Genomic DNA, 24,306 nt, shown 5'->3' on the forward strand with positions numbered 1-24,306 from the left:
GAAAGACGCCATTACAAAGTACACCTCTTCCTAAAAAAAAATAAAAAAATAACATAGTTATAGCTCTTAGAAGATGATCTGGAAAATAAGAAAACGCAAAACTGTAAATTGGCCAGGTCCTTAAGGCCATTTCGGGCTTTGTCTTTTAGGGGTTCAAATACTCTCAGATGACTGCCAACTTGACCTACAGTGCTAAACTACCTCTGTCATGCCCACTCAGTTGAATGGAGCAGCAGTCATATCTAACTACCAATGAAATCAAGAAGAGAGGGGATCACAGGATTCCCATTCTCATGGTCAGTGGTGACCTTAGCAGTCAGATCCCTGCTGATCAGACACTCATCACCTATACTGTGGAGCAGGGGCGGTCTTGGCATTTCTGGGGCCCCAAGCGAAGTTATGTCTGGGCCCCCCCCTCGACGCATTCCAAAACAATAGACCGCTGTATGTTGCCCCCAGTAGTATATACCCCTTGTGCGCTACTGCCAGTAATATATACTCCTTGTGTGCTAACCCCAATAGTATATACCCCTTGTGTCCTGCCCCCAGTAGTATATACCCCTTGTTTGCTTCCCCCAGTAGTATATAGACCCCTGTGTGTTCCCCCAGTTATATATAGCCCCCCCCATGTGCTCCCCCAGAAGTATATAGACCTCCTGTGTGCTGCCCCAGTTGTATATAGACCCCCTGTGTGCTGCCCCCAGTTGTATATACCCCCTGTGTGCTCCCCCACTAGTATATAGGCCCCCTGTGTGCTCCCTCAGGGGTATTTAGCCCCCCTGTGTGCTCCCCCACTTGGATATAGACCTCCTGTGTGCTCCCCCACTTGGATATAGACCCCTGTGTGCTCCTCCAGTAGTATATAAACCCCCTGTGTGGTTCCCCCAGTAGTATATAGACCCCCTGTGTGCCCCACCAGTATTATATAGACCCCTTGTGTGCTGCCCCAGTAGTATACAGATCCCTGTGTGCTCCCCCAGTTATATATAGACCACCTGTGTGCCTCACAAGTAGTATATAGACCTTCTGTATGTTCCCCCAGTAGTATATAGACCCCCTGTGTGCCCCACCAGTAGTATATAGACCCCTGTGTGCTCCCCCAGTAGTATATAGCCCCCCTGTGTGCTCCCCCACTTGGATATAGACCTCCTGTGTGCTCTCCAAGTTGTATATAGACCCCATTCTGCTGCCCCAAGTAGTATATAGACCCCCTGTGTGCTGACCCCAGTAGTATATAGACCCCTCTGTGAAGCCCCAGTAGTCTATAGCCCCCTGTGTGCTCCCCCTGTTATATAGCCCCCATGTGTGCTCCCCCCATTTATATAGACCCCCGATGTGCGCTCCCCCAGTTACACAGACCCCTGTGTGCTCCCCCTCCCATATAGTATATAACACAATAAAACAAACACACTCACCTGGGTCCGGGCGTCTCCTCTTTTCTTCACTCTTGTGGCCGCAGGAAGGGTTTTCCCTGCGATCACAAGAGGCCGCACTCCCCTTGTCCTGGCGCTGATGCTCCAGTGATGTCACTGGAGCGCCGGCACCACAAGGACAGAGCGGCCACTTGTGACCGCAGGAAAACACTTCCTGCAGCCACAAGAGTGACTGACAGGAAGGGAGCCAATGTCTCCCGCCCTGTCAGTGCTGCTGCATGTAACTATGAGCGCTCATTACGAGTGCTCATAGTTACAGTTCAGATGGCAGCAGCTAGTGGGGCAGCGGCCCTGAGCACAAGAGCGGGGCGTGGGGGCCCCCCTGGATGTTGGGGGCCCCAAGCGATCGCTTGGGGTTCTTGGTGCCAAAGACCGCCACTGCTGTGGAGAAACAATGGGGTAGATTTATCAAACTGGTGTAAAGTGAAACTGGTTCAGTTGCCCCTAGCAACCAGATTCCACTTTTCTTACCTCACAGATTCTTTGGAAAATGAAAGGTGGAATCTGATCTGATCTGATACTTTGATAAATCTCCCCCAATTAGTATTGTTGGTTGCAAAATCCCTTTAGGTGGTAATGCTGATCTTTGCCACTCATCTCTTAGGGATCCACACTGTCCTTCCCTATTGGGTAGGCGGACTGTGAATGGCGTCAAGTAGTGATGTACAGCATTGCCACTTAAAGGGCATGTGTCACCGAAATTTTCTTTTACTGATTAGGATAAGATACAGTTTTTGGGGTCTTTTTCCACACACTTTTTACTATCCTCCTATAGATAGTGAGAACTGTTCGGTAGGTTCAGACTACACTAGTGTCATAATAACATGGTGCAGACACTATCCACCAGCTGGCCTGTGCACCTTCTTTTCAGGACTATCCAGAACAGGGATGGGAAACCTTGCAAAACTACGATTCCCATCATGCCTGGACAGCCGAAGCTTTAGGCATGATGGGAATTGTAGTTTTGCAACAACTGGGGGGGGGGGGGGGGTGAAGGTTCCCCATCCTTGTTCTAGAAGTTGTGATAGGAACAGATTTCGGGCTATGGTGTATGCCAGTACAAGGCAACCTGAAGCGCACTGGTAAACCAGAGCTGCCGACACTACCGGTGAGGAAAGTGAAGACACCGAGTGCATTGCTCTGGGCAACTCGGTGACAAGACTTTCCTGCCATATACAATAGCCAGGCGTGGTCACAGAAGCTATGACGGTGCACGTGGATTGTCCTTTGCAGCAGCCCGTAGTTCCACGTTGGCCGCACATGCGCAGACGATCCTGCGCGTCAAGAAGTGCCAGTGTAGGTGACCACCAGGAAGAGGAAGAGCCGGGGACTGTAACGTAACCTGTAAAACAAGTGTCGGTGCTGGTCTCCGTGTCTGTGTGTATAGTATGTGACCCTGTAGAGCCCAGCCTGCTCCTCGTCCTTCCTCCTTAGCTGCTGCCACTTCTCATACTGTCCTGCTGCCCCCTCCGCCGCCTGCACCATGTTCAGCGATTTGAAGAAGAAGATCAGTGAGAAGCAGTCCTCGGTGCGACACCAGGCACAGGTATGGAGGACAGGAGCTCTGCTCATAGGATTACTAGGTGTCACGTGTATCTCCCGGCTTTACTGGTGTGTCTAGAAGCCAGTCCACACTGGGCGGTTTTGTTGCACATATTTCTGTGATTATCAGCGCTATGCATCTGCATCAGGACAATTCAGGTAAATTAGACAGTTGCAGAAATGTCACCCAAACATACAATGTAAATGGACAATACACAGGAATAAATGTATCCCAGCAGCCCTGGCTGTCAGGTGGATCTGCTGCATCTTTAACACAAATAGATGTGTTTATTAACTCAGACCATATCACACCACAAGCATGTGTGGCCAGCGACCTATGTAGTCAGTGTGCCGCTAGGATCAGGGGGCTCGTGCCTGTCCGTGCACAGACCTGCCGGCATCACACAGTTTGCTGACAGTCATAATGTGAAGCCAGTCTGCCTTTACTCCAGTGTGCACGGAATCACACGCCTCCTGTCCTTTCCCTCATAGACAGGTGTTCCGTCAGGATTCCATAGTGTGCACATACCCTTACTCCAGTTTGCACGGAATCACACGCCTCCTGCCCTTTCCCACATAGACAGGTGTTCCGTCAGGATTCCGTAGTGTGCACATACCTTTACTCTAGTGTGCACGGAATCACACGCCTCCTGCCCTTTCCCACATAGACAGGTGTTCCGTCAGGATTCCGTAGTGTGCACATACCCTTACTCCAGTGTGCACGGAATCACACGCCTCCTGCCCTTTCCCACATAGACAGGTGTTCCGTCAGGATTCCGTAGTGTGCACATACCCTTACTCCAGTGTGCACGGAATCACACGCCTCCTGCCCTTTCCCTCATAGGCAGGTGTTCCGTCAGGATACTGTAGTGTGCACATACCCTTACTCCAGTGTGCACGGAATCACACGCCTCCTGCCCTTTCCCTCATAGGCAGGTGTTCCGTCAGGATTCTGTAGTGTGCACATACCCTTACTCCAGTGTGCACGGAATCACACGCCTCCTGCCCTTTCCCTCATAGACAGGTGTTCCGTCAGGATTCTGTAGTGTGCACATACCCTTACTCCAGTGTGCACGGAATCACACGCCTCCTGCCCTTTCCCTCATAGACAGGTGTTCCGTCAGGATTCTGTAGTGTGCACTAGTGATGTCACGATACCAGAATTTTAAGTTTGATACCGATACTAACTTGTTTATTTCAATACTCAATACCAGTTCAATACTCAATACCAGTTCAATATTTTTTTTTAAAAACCCAACGATAGAAATATAATACCTATAATATATAATAATATAAATTTTATTATGTTAAAAATAGTTTAAGTTTTTTACATAATTGTGTATCAAGTACAGCGATCACTTAGACAGCTCTGCTATACATTGCCTGGACAGCGATCACTTAGACAGCTCTGCTATACATTGCCTGGACAGCGATCACTTAGACAGCTCTGCTATACATTGCCTGGACAGCTCTGCTATGCATTGCTTTTACTTATGCTGATGTCGGCACCTCACAGCCCTGGCCCACCTCCCCCACCTGCCAGCCGGCTGGCTCCTCACATGTGCTGCAGGGCCCCCTTCTCCTCTCCGGGACTTCTTGCTCTCCCTCTTCAGCCTCCTCCCGCTCTCCCTCTTCAGCCGCGGATACCTCTGTGCAGCTCCAGCTCCTCTGACCTCCCGCTCTCCCTCTCCCCCTCTCCCCAGCTGCCCAGACCTCCGGCTCCTCTGCATAAACCATTTCTCTGATAACAGAGTGTGGCCAAGCCGGATCGTATTATCAGAGAGACACAGGCAGCGGGCCGCTGCATATGGAGCGGGCTCAGGAGGGGTAAATGCCGCTGTCAGTTGTGACAGTGGCATCTACACAATCAAACAGCCGACACAAGCGATTGCAAAGTGCCAGCTGTTTGAAATTGGCGTCGCCGAGAGCGGAGGGAGGGAGAACTGAAGAGGACACCAGGGAGCAGGGAGAGGCATACAGAGAACACGGCCAGCGCTTAGATAGCTGCTGGCCGTGTTCTCTGCGCTATACCTTATGTTAAGCTGCCTAATAGTGCAGTTTAACATAACGTATCGATACCAGGAAATCCTGGTACCAAACCCTTTTTTTTGCCCGAAATATCGATAGTAGTATCGATATTTCGGTGCATCGTGCATCCCTAGTGTGCACATGCCCTTACTCCAGTCTGCACGGAATCACACGCCTTCTGCTCTTTCCCACATAGACAGGTGTTCAGTCGGGATTCTGTAGTGTTCACATACCCTTACTCCAGTGTGCACGGAATCACAAGCGTCCAGCCCTTTCCCACATAGACAGGTGTTCCGTCGGGATTCTGTGTGCACATACCCTTAGAGTGCCTGCACACTACGGAATTCCCACGTATGATCCATGGCGGATTCCGTCACTCGTACCCGCATGCGGCGGCGCGCATCTCCGCCCGTGCCATAGACACTATTCTACACACGGGCAGATTTCGCATTCCACAAAAGAATTGACATGTCACTTCTTTTAGCGGAATCTGCCCGTGCGTAGAATAGTGTCTATGGCACGGGCGGAGATGCGCGCCGCCGCATGCTGGTCATACGTGGGAATTCTGTAGTGTGCACGCACCCTCACTCCAGTGTGCACGGAATCACACGCCTCCTGTCCTTTCCCACATAGACAGGTGTTCCATCGGGATTCTGTAGTGTGCACATACCCTTACTCCAGTGTGCACAGAATCACACGCCTCCTGCCCTTTTCCACATAGGTGTTCCGTCGGGATTCTGTAGTGTGCACATACCCTTACTTCAGTGTGCACAGAATCACACGCCTCCTGCCCTTTCCCACATAGACAGGTGTTCCGTCGGGATTCTGTAGTGTGCACATACCCTTACTCCAGTGTGCACGGAATCACACACCTCCTGCCCTTTCCCACATAGACTGGTATCTTTTGCAATAATTGTCTGAAACTCATAACAATGTGGTGCAGGTTATAAGCCAGAATTGTGCCATCTTTCCAATAGTAACCATTGTAGTAACCATAATAGTATCAGAGCTGCTGGCATCATAAGCTCCGAGATCCACTCCATACTACGGACAGTTTGGGGAGATTGTGTGGGTCTCAGCAGTGACAGTTTTTTAACTATGTAGCAGTATGTGGCTTTTTTTATCTATAATAAGTTGTCTGATTGTTAGGTTGTCTGATTGTTAGGTTGCCGACACCTGTGCTTGTCAGCTGTTAGCAGAGCTGAGACTCCAACATATACACGATGAATGAAGTCTGAAGCAGTTTGCTTCATTCACTGTGCAGAGACTGTGCTGGGTTACTGCTGCGCAGCTCACACTGAAGTCAATGGGAACTGTTCTGCAGCAAACTGGTGACACCACTACACAATGAATGGAGCCAACTGCTCACAGTCCTGTTCATTGGATATATGGTTTGCCAAACAGCTGAATGGTGGGGGTGATGGACATCTATCCTATGGATAAGCCATTAGTGTAAAAGTCACAGGAAACCCCTAACCTTTATGGACCCCCTCTTGGGAAAAGAGAAATCAGCCAGTTATACAGGTCTGTGATTAGCAGTCACTCTTGAACAAGCTGCACCCATTCAATGAATGGCATCCAGGGTGAGCTGTGAAAGAGCATAAAGCAGGATCAGTCGGTGTAATAGAACTATTCTCTGTAGAAGTAACTGAACTGGACAAGAGCTTGGTTCCGGGTTTTATTCTCTCAGATCACTGAAGTGTGTGATATTTTTTATATTAATAGTCTTTAGCTGTATCACGTCTGTGCTTTTTCAGTAGGGCTCCACTGCTTACTACACAGCTTGAGGAGCTAAGTTGTGATCCCATTCAGGTTTGGGGTTCTGCTACCCACTGAATTCTAATACACTGCTGATATAATGCAGATTCTGCTGCATCAAAATCGTTGCAACACAGTATGTGTGAAAGTGAGTGTATGATACAGCCATGTACATGAAACCTAAATAATGCCAAATGGGTTATCTGAGACTAATGGGCCTCTCTGCCTGTCAATCATCTTTGCACTGCACGCTGAGAGGCAGTGAGCGGTGACTAGTCATTGGTGGCTTCCTGCCCAGATGACTAGTTGCCGCCCCTCTCCCTGCCTTGAGCGGCAGAATAAAAGTACTTTTTCCCTACTTCCTAAAGCTACTGCTGCAGGTGCCACGAGCTGCACAGTGGCTGGGAACCATTGTGCTGATTAGTTACCTTTTAAGGGTTTTCTTTCAATGGATGGAGATGGCAAAGAGAATGATTTGAAGTGCTGTACTGTAAGGGTACTATTACACAGAAGGATAATCGGCCCGATTCGGCCAATTATCTTTCCGTGTAATAAATACAACGATCAGCTGATGGTCGTGGTTATCGGCTGATCGTTGATATAGGTGTGAACCTATAATTGCGCATGGCTACGTGTAAAAGCGGTGCGCAGCCGGCGACTGACGATATACATTACCTATCCAGGCTGCAGGGCTCCTCTTGCGTTCTTCTCCCCGGTTCCTGCGCGCTCCAGCTCCAGAGTGGCCTGTCTCAGCTGACAGGCCGCTCAGCCAATCACTAGCCAAGGAAGAGCCCTGCAGCCTGGACAGGTAATGTATAAAGTAAAAGCAAGGGCTGCAAGGACCTCGGTAACGGTGTCCCTGCAGCCCTTGTTAAACGATAATCGGGCCGTGTAATAGGCCCAGTAAACAAGCGCCAATCGAGCAGATCGGCGCTCGTTTACAGTTATTATCGGGCCTTCATCGGCCCGTGTAATACTACCCTAAGGGCCCTTTTACACGGAAAGATTATCTGACAGATTATCTGCCAAAGATTTGAAGCCAAAGCCAGGAATGGATTTGAAAAGAGGGGAAATCTCAGGCTTTCGTGTATGACCTGATCTCTGTTTATAGTCTGTTCCTGGTTTTGGCTTCAAATCTTTGTCAGATAATCTTTCTGTGTAAAAGGGCCCTTAGTGAGGACTCTTCTTTAGTCAGGCTTATGAGGGGGGTTGGAAGTTCCTTCACCTACTTTGCTGTATTGCCCAAATCTGGCATTGTAATTGTCTTTCTCCACATTAGGCCGCAGTTAGTGGATTTGCTGTGGATTTTTGGTGCCCTTGTTTCCATATGTATGCATGCAAAACAGTCATTTGATTCTTTTAATAAGCCCTCTGGGCTGGTTACATTTTGTAGAAATTGTCCTCAATGGCTGCCTAGTCCAAATAATCCAATGTACGAATACCCTGGCTGCATTTGTTACTCTTTGTGTGTGTGTGTGTGTGTGTGTCTCCAGCTTTAGATATAGAATTTAGGTGGAGACAAGGTTCAGTTCTGGTCCTTACTTGGATTCAGATCAAGTGGTTTGTTTTAACACATGATCAAACTATTTCAGCCATTGTGGCCAATGACATCTATACCGATATTTAAAATAGTGATTTCATTGGTCATGCTAGATTGGTATAATGGGCCGTTCCATGTTTGTACATTTGTGCAGTGGTGTCTTTTATCAGCTAGTCACATTGATGGTGTGGTTACCTGTATGACCATCGATTACAGCTAGGTAGGTTTTACATATACAGTACCTAAAATAATTAGTATTGCTAAAAACAAACGCATGTCCATCGAGTTTATCCAGGAGGACAAAGAGGATATGGTTGACAGTAAAGACCCCATTTCACAATGCGATTATTGGCTATTTCTGCTCATAATCGCTTTGTGTAATAAAAGACAATGATCAGCCGACATACGCAATGTCAGCTGATCGTTGTCTTTTGAAGTCTTGTAACATGTTGAAAGACCAACAATCCAGATAGCAATGATCTGCTGCTGACGCACTGTGCAGTAGGAGCGGTGGCAGCAGACTGCCACTATCTACTATGGGCTGCCCGGATGATTTAACAATTGCCCGAGCAGCCCCCTGCTCTTACCCGCTCACTGTTAGCACATGTAATAGCGCCGGCAGTGAGTGGGAAACAAGGAGCAAGCGATCTCTGACCTGACAGGTTGGCACTCACTTGCTCCTGCTGAGGACAGTGACTAAATCTCCACCAAGTGAGAGAAAATGGCAGTCAGACTGGATCAGCTTTTAGATTCTGCTTATAAGCTGTCATTCAAACAAGGGAGCATTGTGGAGTCGTAATGGAAACCTTACATTGTAAGCTTACCCTCATTTACTTCAATAAGCTCTTCTCTGTTAGGTACAGTCAAGAGTGTCACCGTCTGGCAACAGGAGTCGTACTTCTTCAGTGACCAGCCAACAGGATGACGTTGTGGCTACTCCAGACAAAGAGGTCAGTCTATAACTAGTGGTGATTTCAGATTTAATATCTGACCAGAGATATTTGTTAGATGCCCCAGGATTGGTTACTGTTTAATTTCTTGAAATAATAACTGAACATAGCTATAAAGGGATATCTTATCACTAACAATGGGGTCCTATTTCTTGGATACATTGTAGGTAATTGTTGTTCATGTGTCTTTACAGACAAGAGGTGAACAGAGTCTATGAAGTGTCACTATGCTAGCACTGCAGCAAAGCTAGTAGGTTCACATCACATTTTTGCATCATGTTTAAAGGGGAACTATCAGCAGGTTTGACTAATCTAACCTGCTGATAGCTCCCTAGTGTGCACAGGGCGCTGAGGATGAAGGCGTGTCTCTTACCTTCATCCACGGCGCCGTTCCTGTGCTGTCAACTGTGAAATCCTCTGCCCAGTAAGCTCTTAGGAGCACTGGTCTGGTTGCCCCCTGGCCAGCCCCCTCCATTGATAATCATTGGGGGATTGCTGTTCATGGGTCAATGCTACGGGTCCCAGGGGTCTACCCCTTCTAATGATTATCAATGGATCGGTGCTCAGGGGGCTGTAGCCATGCTCCCAGTGCTCGTACCAGGTTATTAGGCAGAGGATTTCAGAATAAAGCAGAATGGTTTAACAGGATATCAGTCTATAAGATACAGCGGTCTGGCACTATCCGATTAAGATGGCTAATAACATGGTAGCAGTGAGGGGAGGTGGAAAAATTTACGGAGGTGCTCACACAGGAAAAAATATGTGCAAATCATCAATAAAGAGAATAACTTGAGGGCACTCACCGTTAAAATGAAAAAAATCTTTATTTAATCTTCCTTCCATTACTAGTAATCAGCTGTAGCTTGGCGTCCCGATCCACTGCAGTATAAAGGAATACATGTTTTTTAAGGAAGATTAAATAAAGATTTTTTTCATTTTAACGGTGAGTGCCCTCAAGTTATTCTCTTTATTGATGGTTTAACAGGATGCCTACCCTGTTTCTATAGGCATGCATTGTACAAAACCTCAGTTAAGGGTGTCAGTTTTTTTTTTTTTTTTTTTACAGAAGAGCTGGCGTCGGAGGTGGCGAAACATAGCGTGCATTGACCTCCCCGGCTCCAGTGCTGGGGTCCGCTGTCACCCGCTCTGGTTCTTACCAGGGTCGTGAAGTATCAGGCCCGCTCGGTCAGTCAGCGGCTGAGATACTTGGAATCGTAGTGGATGACAGAGGTCCCCAGTGCTGGAGCCAGGAAGGCAGGTGCATGTCGATTCAGAAGAATGGGACTGTGTTTATCTCCAATGATTTTAAAAAAATTAAACCAAATATGTGTATGAGGGATCACTGAAGATTTTAATGCACTGGGTGATATTTACCTTAACACATGCATGTTTTATCATGGATTTGCAGCAGATTATGATTGAACATTCTAACATTTCAATAGTTTTATATTTTCAGTCAATGTAATTTAAATGGTCCAAATCTAGGATGTATATGCATATTTATTTTTACAATTTTTTGACAAGCCTTGTGGTTGATTTTACTGACTGAATATGTCTAAATATAGTTGTGCCTGTGAATTGATTAAAATTATCCCCTGAATTTTCTATTAATATATAAATTTATTTAACCTTCAAGAGCAAAATGCTCAAGACCTTGCAATTTTTCAGTTGTGTTAACTATCTAAGAACTTTTTTTTAGAAATCAGGTCATTGCTAGCGCTGTCAGTATTATAGAGCTTTGGCTCCTCACTGTGAGGGAAAATGCTGGGTTCACAGTGCATTCAAGCAGTATGTCAGTAAATGCTGATGTATTTTGCAGCATATGTCAGTATATTTTCTTCCCCTCTCTGCTAGTATCCTGCCCAAACTCGGTGTAAACCCTGCCTATAGCCACATGTGGCAGTCTGCCTCATTTATATGATCAGTGTTTGCAGAATTACATTCTCATGCTGCAGAACCAACCCCATTTAGTTACATAAATTGGATACACAAAATATTTTTCACAAAAATGTTATATAACCAGGTTTCAATAAGCATTACAGCTCATGTTACTGATGGGTCATATTCCTAGTACATATGATCTATCTATAGAACTGGATGACTGTAGCATACAGGATTCTTATACGCACGGGATACTATGTATATATCATGTTGTGGTAATCTTGTATCAAAAGTGATCAAAAGCCCATGCATTGCAGTTTAAACATTGCCTTATATAATGTACATGTGTTATTATAAAACAATAAATAGATAATAAAAACGGAATTCTATTATAAACTGTGAAACACCAGTGTGTAAGTTTTTAAAGAGAATGTGTCAAATAGGTCATAGGGCCACTTTTCCCCCTACTGTTGTCTTCAGGTCAGGTGCGGTTTGCAATTAAGCTCCATTTACTTCAATGGAACTGAGTTTCAAAACCCCACCCAAACTGGAGACAACAGTAGGGGGAAAGTGGTCATGTTTTTACAGAGCTGGATAACCCCTTTAACTTTGGTGATGGCCTATTGTAGAGTTATAAAATTGCATTTGCCCTTGAAAGCTGAGGTGCCACCTAAGTGATGCCAAGCCATCATGCACCCCTCCTCCCCACCTTTACTTTTCTTGACCAAATGATGTTCAGGGAGGGTGTGGTAGGGAATATGTTTTCATGCTGGGGCTCAGCATCACTGGCGCTTTAGCTTTAAAGTGAAAATGCAATTTTATCACTCTGCAATAGGCCATCAGCAAATGGAGATAAAACAAATGATTTCTTTATCACCCATCTGCCTGTGTCTGAAGCTCTGAATATGGTACCTGGTACATCATGTCAATTATTTAAAAGGTACCTGGTGACGTGTTAAGTTTTAATAGGTAGGTTTTAGGTTGTAAGAGTTCCACTGACTGCTAAAATGAAGGGGCAGAATCATTCGTCTAACTTCTTCCATCCATCCCATTGTTTTTCTGCTCAGCTCTGCTTGTGAAAGCTAAGTGAGGGTTATCTAGGTTTGTAGGAAGTCTCAAAGACTTTTATTGACTCGGTATACCACTCTGTTTTCACAAGCAGGGCTGAGCAGAAAAGCAAAGACATTCATCTGCATGCTTTGCACCTTTGTTTTAGCATATTCAGGGGTCACTATTACATGTTACATAGTTTTATTAGCCTAAATGGAGCAGTAAAGCTGTCTATCCATATTAAAGGGCTCAAATATACCTCTCCCCAGTAGTCCATTTTCTTGTCCATGCATGCAAGGTCCATTTTCCTTCCAAATACTGGATGGAGATGGGCCATGTCTCTGGGGTTTGTACTAACTGGAGAGATGATTGTCAACACTTAAGAGCCCCGTACGACCCCCTTAACTGAGAAAGAAAAATGCGTTGGGGGCAGTAAATACCCATTATGACCCTATTGACATGCACATTCATCCCTATGAAGATGACAGGGTTATGCTAATGCACTCCAGCTTTTTTCTTTCTTTGAATCCTTTATTGAGGAAGAAATGCAATGTGAGAATACACTTCTGATTGTCTGTCTCCTCATTCCATTGTATTGTGTGGCACAGCTGCTGGCCGGGATGATAGCAGAGCCTGCTTTACTCTCTGAATACACTATTTTTGCTCTGGACCACACCAAACGGTCCAGACCCCAGAGTGGCAGTGTGGTGAGTCCACCCATTCCTATCAGGAAGTGGAAATGCTCTAGATCTGCTTCTAGACCCCTCCAGTAGTAATCCCGTATTGCTTTGTATTAGTAACCTGCACTAAACCTTTGTTTGCTTCTATGTGGGTTTTTAATGTAATTAACTTTTTTGTGTGACAGAATGCAAAGGCTTCTTCTTAATTCTTTCTTAACAAGGCCACTGCAGTATTTGCCCCTTCTGACATGTTGCCCTGCACTATTACTAGTCAGTATTTTAGTGGTCTGTATGTATATATTTACAGACAGTTACGGCTCATACATTTGGCTGCATAATAGTCCCAGGCCTCAGTAATATATATTATGGGTTTCGGATGTAATTGAATTTTCTTGATTGTTCAATATCTTGATTGTTCAATATCAATAATCACTAAACTAATTGACAAAAATGGCCTAAGTAACATTCTACTGTCTTCTGCAAGGCATGGATCACACAGTGTTAAAAGCTTTGTACAGTCCTTGTCTTGTTTTCTTACATTATGTTAAAAATGTGCAGGTTCTTAGGTTTTAGTTTTTGTTTTTTTTTGTTTTTTGCCCCTAAGGATATAAGGATGAGCTGCAGGTAAACTCAGGGTGCAAAGTTATACGTGCAAATCTCTATTACCCGCTAAAGCACATCAAATGCATGGTTTTACTGGTATACCTATGAAAGAAAAATCAGAGCTATGCAATATTGTTCCATAAAACGTGGTCTAAATGGCTGCCCACTACCAGTGTAATGGACAGGCAATTTTTATGAAAATAAGCACACACAATGTTCAGAGAGCTGATTTTAATGCATTTAGTGAGATGTACAGTATGGTGGTTCATTTGGCATTTTGGGGGTGGCTGATTTGCTTTTATAGATGTAGGCTAGGACTCATCAGTGATAGTTTATTCCTTGGCAACTTTCCTTCAGATCATAGACAAAACTACTTCATGTCCCAGTTTTTTTAGGTTAATATAGCATATACAGTGGCTTAGCTTATCCAGCTGCCTGCTGCCACTAAAGTAAATGTAATGTTGCCTTTTTATACAGCAGATTACACTAATAATATCCCTTATGCACATGACTGGGGATTTGTATCACATAAGTGGGAATTCGACCTCGGGGACTTCTGAACAGTGCTCAGCTATTGTCAGAGGTCCCATAGAACATGGCCAAGCATGACTACGGCCGATCATTCACACTTGGGACATACTCTTAGACTTCATGTAGATGTCAAGCATGTTTCTCCCCCCCCAGCTGTTCACAAACGTCACAATTCCCATCAAAGCTTTGGCTGTTTAGGCATGATTGTAGTTTTGCCACACGTTTGACCCCAGTGATCTAGTGGAAGCAGTGGGCAGCCTGAATTTCATCTTATAAGTGGAATTTGTCTCCAGACTTATACTGCCCTATCTGAGGACTCTGCTTGTAGGACTGGGTTTTTAGTCCCTCCCTGCCCATACAGTTGCTGTTTATCATCTTAGCGTAGTGCAACTCCTGTTCATAAGCCTCTGCCATCTCTTAATGACAGCAAGCTGTCAGTGAATTGCACCTAGTAGTGAGTACTGGCAGATTGTAAATACCAAGGACTACAGTTCACACATCCACTGAGAGGATTATTGTACTGGCCTTTGCTGCACGGGATAAAAAATGGTTTTAGAAAAAACTGCTACAAGATAAAATTAAGTGATGCAGCTCAGGAGTCTCTACCTTATGCTGTTCTCAATGTTGGCCCTTTGATGCTCTGCATCACTAAAACAGTGGTATAAAGATATATCAAGAAATTAATCTGCACAGATTACTGGACCTAAGCAGATCCGACAATATTACAACACGAACGAATCTAACTTGCTGATAGCTCCCTAGTGGGCATGTGTCTTACTGTCATCCTCTGTGCCGTTCCTGTACTGTTTATTCTGAAATCATCTGCCTGGTAATCCGTTAGGAGCATTGGGGGCTTGGCTACCGCCCCCAAGAACCAATCTGGCCACCCTCCTCTATTTTTAATCATCAGAAGGGACATAACTGCTGAGGGCCGTAGCCCTGCTCCGTGCACAGTGATTCTCCCTCAGCCAGCCCCCCCCCCCCAGTGATTATCAATGGAGGGGGTGGGTTGGATCAGTGCTTTAGGGGAGGTAGCGTCCAGTACTCCTAACAGCTTAGGCTAAGTTCACACTGCGTTTTTGCAATCCGTTTTTTTTTTTTAACGGATGCATTTGTGTGCGTGCCTTTCGATCCGTTTTTCCATTGACTTCCATTGTAAAAAAAAAAAAAAAGGATCAAAACAGAGCAGTTTTTTTTAACAGACACAAAAGTAGTGTCAGCTACGTTTTTGTGTCCGTCAAAAAAAAAAAAAAAAAACCTGATCCGTTTTGATCCCTTTTTTTTTTTTTAACAATTGAAGTCAATGGAAAAACGGATGTACACAAATGCATCCGTTTTTTTCATCCGTTTTTTGTAAAAAACGGATTGCAAAAACGCAGTGTGAACCCAGCCTTACTGGGCAGAGGATTTAAGAATAAACAGCACAGGAACGGCACAGAGGATGAAGGTAACAGACATACTTAGACACACTTGCGTGATAACATTAACCAAAAGATGCTGTAAACTTTTTTTAAAAAATGTGCTATATGTATCACAGCTTCACATAATAGAAAAATGAGGAATATAGAGGGCACTCCATAAATATTGTATCTTTATTGAAGGAAAAACTTCAGCGGCAGATGGCGAGGACGCCAGTAGCTTTCTGTAATGTGTGTGTTCAGGCACTAATTAACATATTGCATGGGTGAGTGGGAAATGTTAATTTCGAGAAATTAAGTTATCTAGCATGTCATCTAATTATAATATTATCATCTCACTAATACAGTAACTTTTAGGGGAAAACGTCTATATACCAAAACATATGTTCATATGTTTCATGCTATTTACCTGGTAGTTTGCTTATAAGAATAGAAGTTTGTGCATTTATGTATACAGGATAATTAATTTTTTATGTTTTCCGTTATAATAAAACGGATAAAAAAATGGATCAAAATGCATCCTTTTTTTTTTTTTTTTTTGTCGACCACGTTTTAGTGTATGCTACAAAAAAAAGTGTTTTGATCCATTTTGTTTATAATGGAAGTCAATGAAAAACAGATCAATACGGATACACACAAATACTTTGATTTCTTTTTTTTTTCCCCATTGAACTGACAGTAAATTCCAGTGTGAACCCTGCTTAAAATAAAGGTAAACGTGTAGGACTCCTCAAGCTAAATATTTTTGCAAATACATTCATTTACATTCATTTAGCAAATTTGCCGCCTTGTCCTGACATGTCTGCTCTTTCCCTCCCGTACCCGACTTGTTGTTTAGGTTAGGCTGGGTTTATCCATTTGGATCTATTTTTCCATTGACTTCCATTTAAAGAAAAGAGAAAAATCAAGGCTCATCCGTCTATTTTTTATTTTTTTTAAAGAATTGTATCATCACTGGGGGCAAGCCGGCCTCGCCTCCAGTGCTTCACCCCCGGCCGGTGCCCACAAACAGAACGGCACTGCCTTCCCTGCGCCAGCGCAGTTCTATCCATGCAACACTGATGGTACAGTCGCGTTAAGCGTTTTTTAAGCATTCATAATTGCACTTTTCTCTAGTCTGCTTTCCACCCTGTCCTGTATACATTTAGCGCTAAACTCCTAGACTAAAGATAATTCTGGTTTTGCAAATCAAACAGACTGTGTTTTTTTAGTGACACTATTAGCTGTGACTAATAATCCCAGTTAACCCCCACACTGCACATGTATAAATACTTTTAACTGTTTCTAACAGAATGTATCAAGGTCTTCAGACAGCATGAATGGCAGTGATCCCGGCTCCAGTCAGGTAAGTTCTATATATTATTTTAGCATTTACTTGTGATTTACAGGGTATGTATACCTTTTTGAATCCTTGAATTCTTTATTTACATTTTTGCACTGTACCTACCATGTTTTTTTTAAAAAAAAATGTGCAGGCAAGTCCGCTGCTTGTGATCCAGCATGTCTCTTCAGTTCTTCGGCTGTATCTTTAGACCCTGCCTCCTCTGGCTGTCAATCATTCTGGAGCATTCTGAAGATGCGGCTGGAGGACTGGAGAGACATGCTGTCTTTTTATCATTATCAACCAAACATAACCCCGTTTACACAGGAAACAGGATACATTTTACAGCTTGTTCTAAAGACCCGATCATCCGAGGATTTTTTAATAACTATTAAAAAAAAAATATTGAGAATACAATTAAAAAACAAAGAAAATTAAGCATTGTACTGTATGTGCTGCAGGGTTCTTGGAATGTTACACATCACAAATCGGCTCTCTTCTGAAAATTTTATGAAAGAAAACATGTAATTATTTCACTAAAATCCTAATAATAAATGAATAATTACATAATGTGCAAAAAAGTAATACCAAGGGATATTGATTATCGCTCTACACCCAGAGAAACATTGTCAGACTGGCAATATTTTGTTTCACAAAAGTAAAAAAAAAAGAAAAAGTAACTCACTGAGCAGCAACCCAAGCTATCTACACACATACCACAAATACCGTCCTGGCAAAGTTAAGGTCGGTATTTTTACGGTATATCGCCCAGCCCTACTATGTATACACTTAGACATTTCACACTTTGTTATGTTAAATTAGCTTCAATGAACTTGCAGCTTAAATGCTCTTTATTGCAGAAGAATGAACCTCAGTCTTTTGCACAAAAGCTTCAGCTACGCGTCCCTTCAATGGAGTCACTTTTTCGAAGCCCAGTAAAGGAAACGTTATTCCGATCTCCATCCAAAGAATCACTTGTAAGAAGCGGTTCACGCGATTCATTAAACCGTATTGATGGGGACAGTTCAGCACCTGTATTTGATCCACCTTCAGATATTGAAAGTGAAGCAGAAGATGCTGTAGGTGGTCATGAAGGACTTACTAAAGAGCAACTTTTTCATCGACTACATCGGATGGAGAAAAGCTTGGGCAACTATCGTGGGAAGTATTCTGAGGTATGTCAATTATTAGAATCAAGTTGTTATTAAAGAAAGACTGCCACCCAGAATATGCATATTAAGCTGGTCATATGGTGGATACATGCGATATGTTCCCAGATACACATGGTACATTTTGTTATATTTGTTTCTACAGAAGGGTAACAAAAGCAAATGCTTTATTCTGTTTAAAAATCTATTTGACAATTTCCCTTTAAGGTGAGTGTTTTTATTGAACATGACAGGATAACTACTTATCCCGTACAATTGTGAAAGTTGCATAGTTTCTGGTTCTTTCAATATTGATTACAATGCTATACAGATATATGTAAAGTGTTGGTAACAGCTGTTAATTGTAGTAACAGTAGTGTAGGGGACCTGGGCCACCACTCTAAGGGCCCTACTACACGGAGCGATAATCGGCCGAATCGGCCCGATTAGAGACAACAATCGGCCAATGAAGTGATTATCACTGATCGTTTGTTTGGGTCCTGACCTAAAACCATCAATCACTCAATCAATCAGAGACAGGCCACGGCCAGTGATTGGCTGAGTGACTGGTGGCCTGTCTTGGCCTGTGATTGACTTAGCAGCTGGTGGCCTTTCAGTGCAGAGAAGGCAGAGTTGCAGACACTATGGAAAGCCTCCAAGAACACTGGGAAAGGCCCAAGGACACCAAGGAATGTGGTAAGGTGAATTAATAATTTATTATAATATACTAAAGGGCTGCACGGACATAGCTAATGATGCCTGTGCAGAACTTGCTGCCTGATAGTCACCCCATGCAATAGCTAAGTAAATGAGCACAATCTAGCAGACTGTTGCTCTTTTACAGTTTATGATTGGGCCGTGTAATAGAACCCTTAGACAGAGTTTACACCACCATTGAGCCTTCCAAGGCATGGATATGTCATCAGCCTGTCAAACTTGGGTGAAGACTCATCTGTGCATTGCCTGAATGTAGTTAGCTAGTGTCTATGTTTGGATCATTTTCTTTCACATATACAAATTTTTACTTGTACTCAGAAGTGTGGTTTACTAAGTAAAAAGAGAAGAAATATATATATACCTGGGGGAAATGACCTGACTACAGTCTCTTGTGGGCTACACTCAGGCCATGTAAATGGGGTTTGTGCACAGATACATCGGCACCTAGTTTTGACAGGGAGGTGACGTAGCTGCCCCTCAGAAACCTTCCAATAGGACTGCAGTCTTGCAGTGTGTTTAGGGCAGCCTGTGTTCTTTCTGAAACAGAAGTGTTGTATAGCAGTAATCCCAGAAAGTTGCAGGCTGTAATGTGTGATCCAGTTGATTCTCATGCTATTTTTAGCATGGTCTGTTTTATTCCTGTTTTATTAAGTTACAGGCCCCTAAATACAAATATATCTGCAAGCTGTCCATTCCTTTCCTTTCTATCTGCTTTTCGACTGTGTGTTCTTTATGTATTGTGGGAGGACTGTAGTATGTGATAAAGTATCACTCACAGCAGGCCATGCTTTGGTGACACATGGTCGTGTCCACAGAAAATGACCTATTTTTTCCATTCTACCATCTATAAGAATATCTATCCTGTACATGGGGAAATGCATACCTGTGTATAGGAAAGACGGGGGCCAAATGGAACAGATAACTGACTGCCGGATAATCATTCAGCTGTCCGTTATTGAAGGCCCTATTACACAAGGCAATTATCAGCCATATTTAGCTGGTTACCAGCCCTTCTGGCCGATTATCGTTTGGTGTAAAAGACCATCATCAACCAACATGCAGCAATGTTGGCTGATCATAGTTTTTCAGCATGTTGAAACAGGATGAACATGTGAGCAAAGGTTTGCTGCTCATTGCTCCATTGCTGACTTTGTCTGGGAAGCCTTTCCTGCTGCTCCCCGCTCGCTGTCTGTGTAATAGCACAGTCGGCGAGTGTAGCTAAATGTAGCTCAGGCAATGTAGCTGAGTTTAGCTCAGGAAAGATGGCATCCCTCACGTTTCAGTATTTGGTTGTAATAAGTAAAAGATTATCTTTGGTGTTAAGTTTCCTTTAAATTGTGTCAACATCTAAACACTGTAGTATAGAATTAACATTGTTGTAGGACTTCATCCATAAATGCAGCTTTCATGACGTAACATACAAGTTCCTATGATCATTGCCACAGTATTCCTGGTGGATTTGAGCCAGTGCAGTTGTTGTTTTTTTTGCCACAGCCTTAAAGCTGAGTTCCTACATAATAATTCCCACTTATCAATCCAATAACATATTTCTTTTAACCCTTTTTTATACCTCTTTCTGGCCTCCCTGCCATGTTCTCTCTCATTGTGGTCTGTGGCAACAAAACGTAGCTCTGTTAAGGGACCAGCAGAAGTGATGCAAACAGGAGGGCATCATTTGGACCAGGATAGGACATCTCACAGGAAAATTGCTTTAATCCTGCTACATAAGTCACTTGTTATTTTGCCAATTGACATAGGCATTAGGTAACCTCTAGCTGATTTATGTAGTATGTTGTCACTTTGCATTACAGTTAGTCACGGCGTACAGAACGGTTCAGAGGGACAAAGAAAAACTACAGGTGAGATTTAATCTGTTTGTAACATGTAACAGGGGTTTACGGTGATAATATAAGGCTAAACATTAGAACAGTGGACTAGCTGTAAGATACTAGCATATGGTGGGCTAATAGTTGGTCTGTAATCACTGGTCTTTAGGACAGAGGCTGGATTCAGTGTCAGCCATTGGTTCCATAAGAAAACCTGGATCTGGTAGACATCTATAAAGTATTGTTTACTGATCCCATCAATAAACCAGTTTTAAAGATGAGGCACAAGTGAATAACCTTTACACAGAATTTCAAGATGCTGAGCTTGTCTTGCCATAGAAATAAACCACCGTAGGAATAGAGTAATTAACAGTCTGTTATAGGGGATTTTCATAATAAAAACTTATCACCTAGCCACAGGATAGGTGAGAAATGTCTGATGATTGGGGTGCCGATCACTGATATATCCACTGATCATTAAAGTGGAGAGCCCTTTGTTTGACTGGAGAGGCAATCAAGCATGCACATTGTTTCTTTATCCAAAGTCCATAGGACAGCACTTTACTTTCTCCATCAGTCCCATAGAGTGTGAATGGAGTAGTTGTGTGCATGCTTAGCTGCCACTCCATTGAGTAGGGCAAAAAAGCCCTTATCGGACTGATTGGCTTAAAGGACAACTCTTGTGCTAATTAAAAAAAACAAACAAAATCAATCATAAACATAGTTTTCACACTTACCATCCCTCCTGGGTCTGTCTCCGTTTGAATTTTCTGCTGCTTGCAGGTCCCTGAAACTCCAGTTGCTATATTCATTTCTTCTTTACTTCCTGGTTTGGGCTTTCCCATGATGCACTTCGTCTACTGTGATGTCTGTGCCCAACCACCCCACCCCCCCTTCCCCAACAAACACACACATTGAAACCTGGCAGCTATTACCTCAGAGCTGCAGGGCTGAGGGAGAGAGGAGGGGGAGACTGGCAGCAGTGACAGAGGAAAGAGCAAATGATTCATTCACTGCCTGAGCTCAGAGAGAAAGAGGAAAGAGGAGATAACAGGATTCATTTACTCATTAACTGTACTAGGCACTGGGGGAGAGGGGGAGGAGGGGGGGTCCCTGTAACTGCTAAGGAAAGAGAAGGAGATTCATTCACTGACTCTGTAGAACTGTTAGATGGCTTACAGCTTGCTCAGCCAATCAGAGCTAAGCAAGCTGAGTCATCTGACAAGGGAGGCTGGCCTAACAGGGCTTACACCAGCCTCTTTCTTGATGACATCATTGTCACAAAATGGCTGCCACAGAGCAGCCTGGTGACAACAGTCATCAGATATGAATGAGTTTACTTCAATTCCTGGTTGAGGGGGGAAAAGATAGGGAAGGGGGGCAGATAGGTGATTGAAGCATATTACAAAGTTTTATATAACTTTGTAACGTGTTTTAGTTACTGGGAAAAAGCTTTTCACGGGAGTTGTCCTTTAATAAAATAATGTCAAATAGAGACTAAAAAAATCCATAAAGAAGAATCCACAGCACGTACATAGTCTTGCCGTGCCAGCCCTATTAGAACCTTTTTTTTTTTTTAATATCTGTAGCCAGCATCTTACTGAATATTATAAAACAGCATCCCCAAGGGTGTTACAATTTTTCATCTGACATTTTTCATCATCCCCCTAACATTCCATATCAGTGATGTATCTAAAGCCATATTTTAAAGCCCATAATCCCAATCTAACAATATGCACTGTTGGCTTTTTAATGTGTTTTTTTTTTTTTTTTTTTTTTTTTAATTTGTTTTGTCATTTTTTGCAGTCAATATTGAGCCAGAGCCAGGACAAGGCACTGAGGAGAATTGGAGAACTGCGGGAGGTACGCTTTGACCCTCTGTCTTTACTATATAATATATATACACACTCACCGGCCACTTTATTAGGTACACCATGCTAGTAACGGGTTGGACACCCTTTTGCCTTCAGAACTGCCTCAATTCTTCGTGGCATAGATTCAACAAGGTGCTGGAAGCATTCCTCAGAGATTTTGATCCATATTGACATGATGGCATCACACAGTTGCCGCAGATTTGATTCATGATCCATGATGCGAATCTCCCGTTCCACCACATCCCAAAGATGCTCTATTGGATTGAGATCTGGTGACTGTGGAGGCCATTTGAGTACAGTGAACTCATTGTCATGTTCAAGAAACCAGTCTGAGATGATTCTAGCTTTATGACATGGCGCATTATTCTGCTGAAAGTAGCCATCAGATGTTGGGTACATTGTGGTCATAAAGGGATGGACATGGTCAGCAACAATACTCAGGTAGGCTGTGGCGTTGCAACGATGCTCAATTGGTACCAAGGGGCCCAAAGAGTGCCAAGAAAATATTCCCCACACCATGTCACCACCACCACCAGCCTGAACCGTTGATACAAGGCAGGATGGATCCATGCTTTTATGTTGTTGACGCCAAATTCTGACCCTACCATCCGAATGTCGCAGCAGAAATCGAGACTCATCAGACCAGGCAACGTTTTTCCAATCTTCTACTGTCCAATTTCGATGAGCTTGTGCAAATTGTAGCCTCAGTTTCCTGTTCTTAGCTGAAAGGACTGGCACCCGGTGTGGTCTTTTGCTGCTGTAGCCCATCTGCCTCAAAGTTCGACGTACTGTGCGTTCAGAGATGCTCTTCTGCCTACCTTGGTTGTAACGGTTGGCTATTTGAGTCACTGTTGCCTTTCTATCAGCTCGAACCAGTCTGCCCATTCTCCTCTAGGCATTTCCGCCCACAGAACTGACGCTCACTGGATGTTTTTTCTTTTTCGGACCATTCTCTGTAAACCCTAGAGATGGTTGTGCGTGAAAATCCCAGTAGATCAGCAGTTTCTGAAATACTCAGACCAGCCCTTCTGGCACCAACAACCATGCCACGTTCAAAGGCACTCAAATCACCTTTCTTCCCCATACTGATGCTCGGTTTGAACTGCAGGAGATTGTCTTGACCATGTCTACATGCCTAAATGCACTGAGTTGCCGCCATGTGATTTGCTGATAAGAAATTAAGTGGTAACGTGCAGTTGGACAGGTGTACCTAATAAAGTGGCCGGTGAGTGTATATATATATAAGTCAACAAGTATTAGGGTTGCAGTTGCACTTTTGACTCAGCAGCTAAACCTTGTTAACAGTTTTCACAGTCTTATGTTTATGCTGTGAGAGTATTTCTAGGCAGTGTTGGCTGTCAGTACTTATGTGTCTGCTCATCCATTTGTCTTCCATCATCATGCCCAGTGCGTTTCACTTTTCTGCTGAATCAAAAGGTGATGCTGTTATGATGGGACTGTTAGTTTATCGATTTGGAAATCAGGAGATTGCCATTTCTTCCACCTGCTTATGATTTTCAAGGCCTAAACCTTATCTGTATAAAATAAATATATCTGTTATAATAAAATATAATTTGTAAGTTATATATTCCAATAGGAACTTCAAATGGATCAACAAGCTAAGAAACACCTGCAGGAAGAATTTGATGCCTCTCTGGAGGAGAAAGATCAGCTTATCAGTGTGCTGCAAACTCAGGTAGTGGGCTGCTGCATCAGGCTCCTGGTCTTATGGTGCCTTTACACCGAGAGATTTATCTGACAGATTTTTGAAGCCAAAGCCAGGAACAGGTTATAAACAGAGAACGAGTCATAAAGAAAAAAACTGAGATTGCTCCTCTTCCCAAATCCATTTCTGGCTTTGGCTTCAAAAATCTGTCAGATAAATCTCTCTGTGTAGAGGGAAGCATCTAGCTATGGATTTTTTTTTTATTTTTTTTCTTAAAGCTGTTCATTTTTTTTCCAGCTTTTTACCTATAAAATTGTGCACCTGTTTATGACAACAGAAT

General features: G+C 43.6%; 1 protein-coding gene across 2 annotated transcripts in view; it reads left to right on the forward strand.

The window, feature by feature from the left end:
• The first annotated feature begins 2,713 nt into the window (after positions 1-2,713).
• Positions 2,714-24,306, forward strand: part of GOLGA4 (golgin A4) — a 92,507-nt gene continuing 70,914 nt past the window's right edge. For both annotated transcript variants that reach the window (XM_069958507.1, XM_069958508.1), the window contains exons 1-7: positions 2,714-2,979; positions 9,159-9,251; positions 16,706-16,759; positions 17,596-17,910; positions 20,412-20,459; positions 22,233-22,289; positions 23,898-23,996. In XM_069958507.1, coding sequence (XP_069814608.1) covers positions 2,917-2,979; positions 9,159-9,251; positions 16,706-16,759; positions 17,596-17,910; positions 20,412-20,459; positions 22,233-22,289; positions 23,898-23,996 — 729 coding nt within the window. In that variant the 5' untranslated portion in view covers positions 2,714-2,916. The remainder of the gene's footprint in view (positions 2,980-9,158; positions 9,252-16,705; positions 16,760-17,595; positions 17,911-20,411; positions 20,460-22,232; positions 22,290-23,897; positions 23,997-24,306) is intronic.

Source organism: Dendropsophus ebraccatus, chromosome 2, assembly GCF_027789765.1.
Source record: "Dendropsophus ebraccatus isolate aDenEbr1 chromosome 2, aDenEbr1.pat, whole genome shotgun sequence".
NCBI classification, from domain to species: domain Eukaryota; kingdom Metazoa; phylum Chordata; class Amphibia; order Anura; family Hylidae; genus Dendropsophus; species Dendropsophus ebraccatus.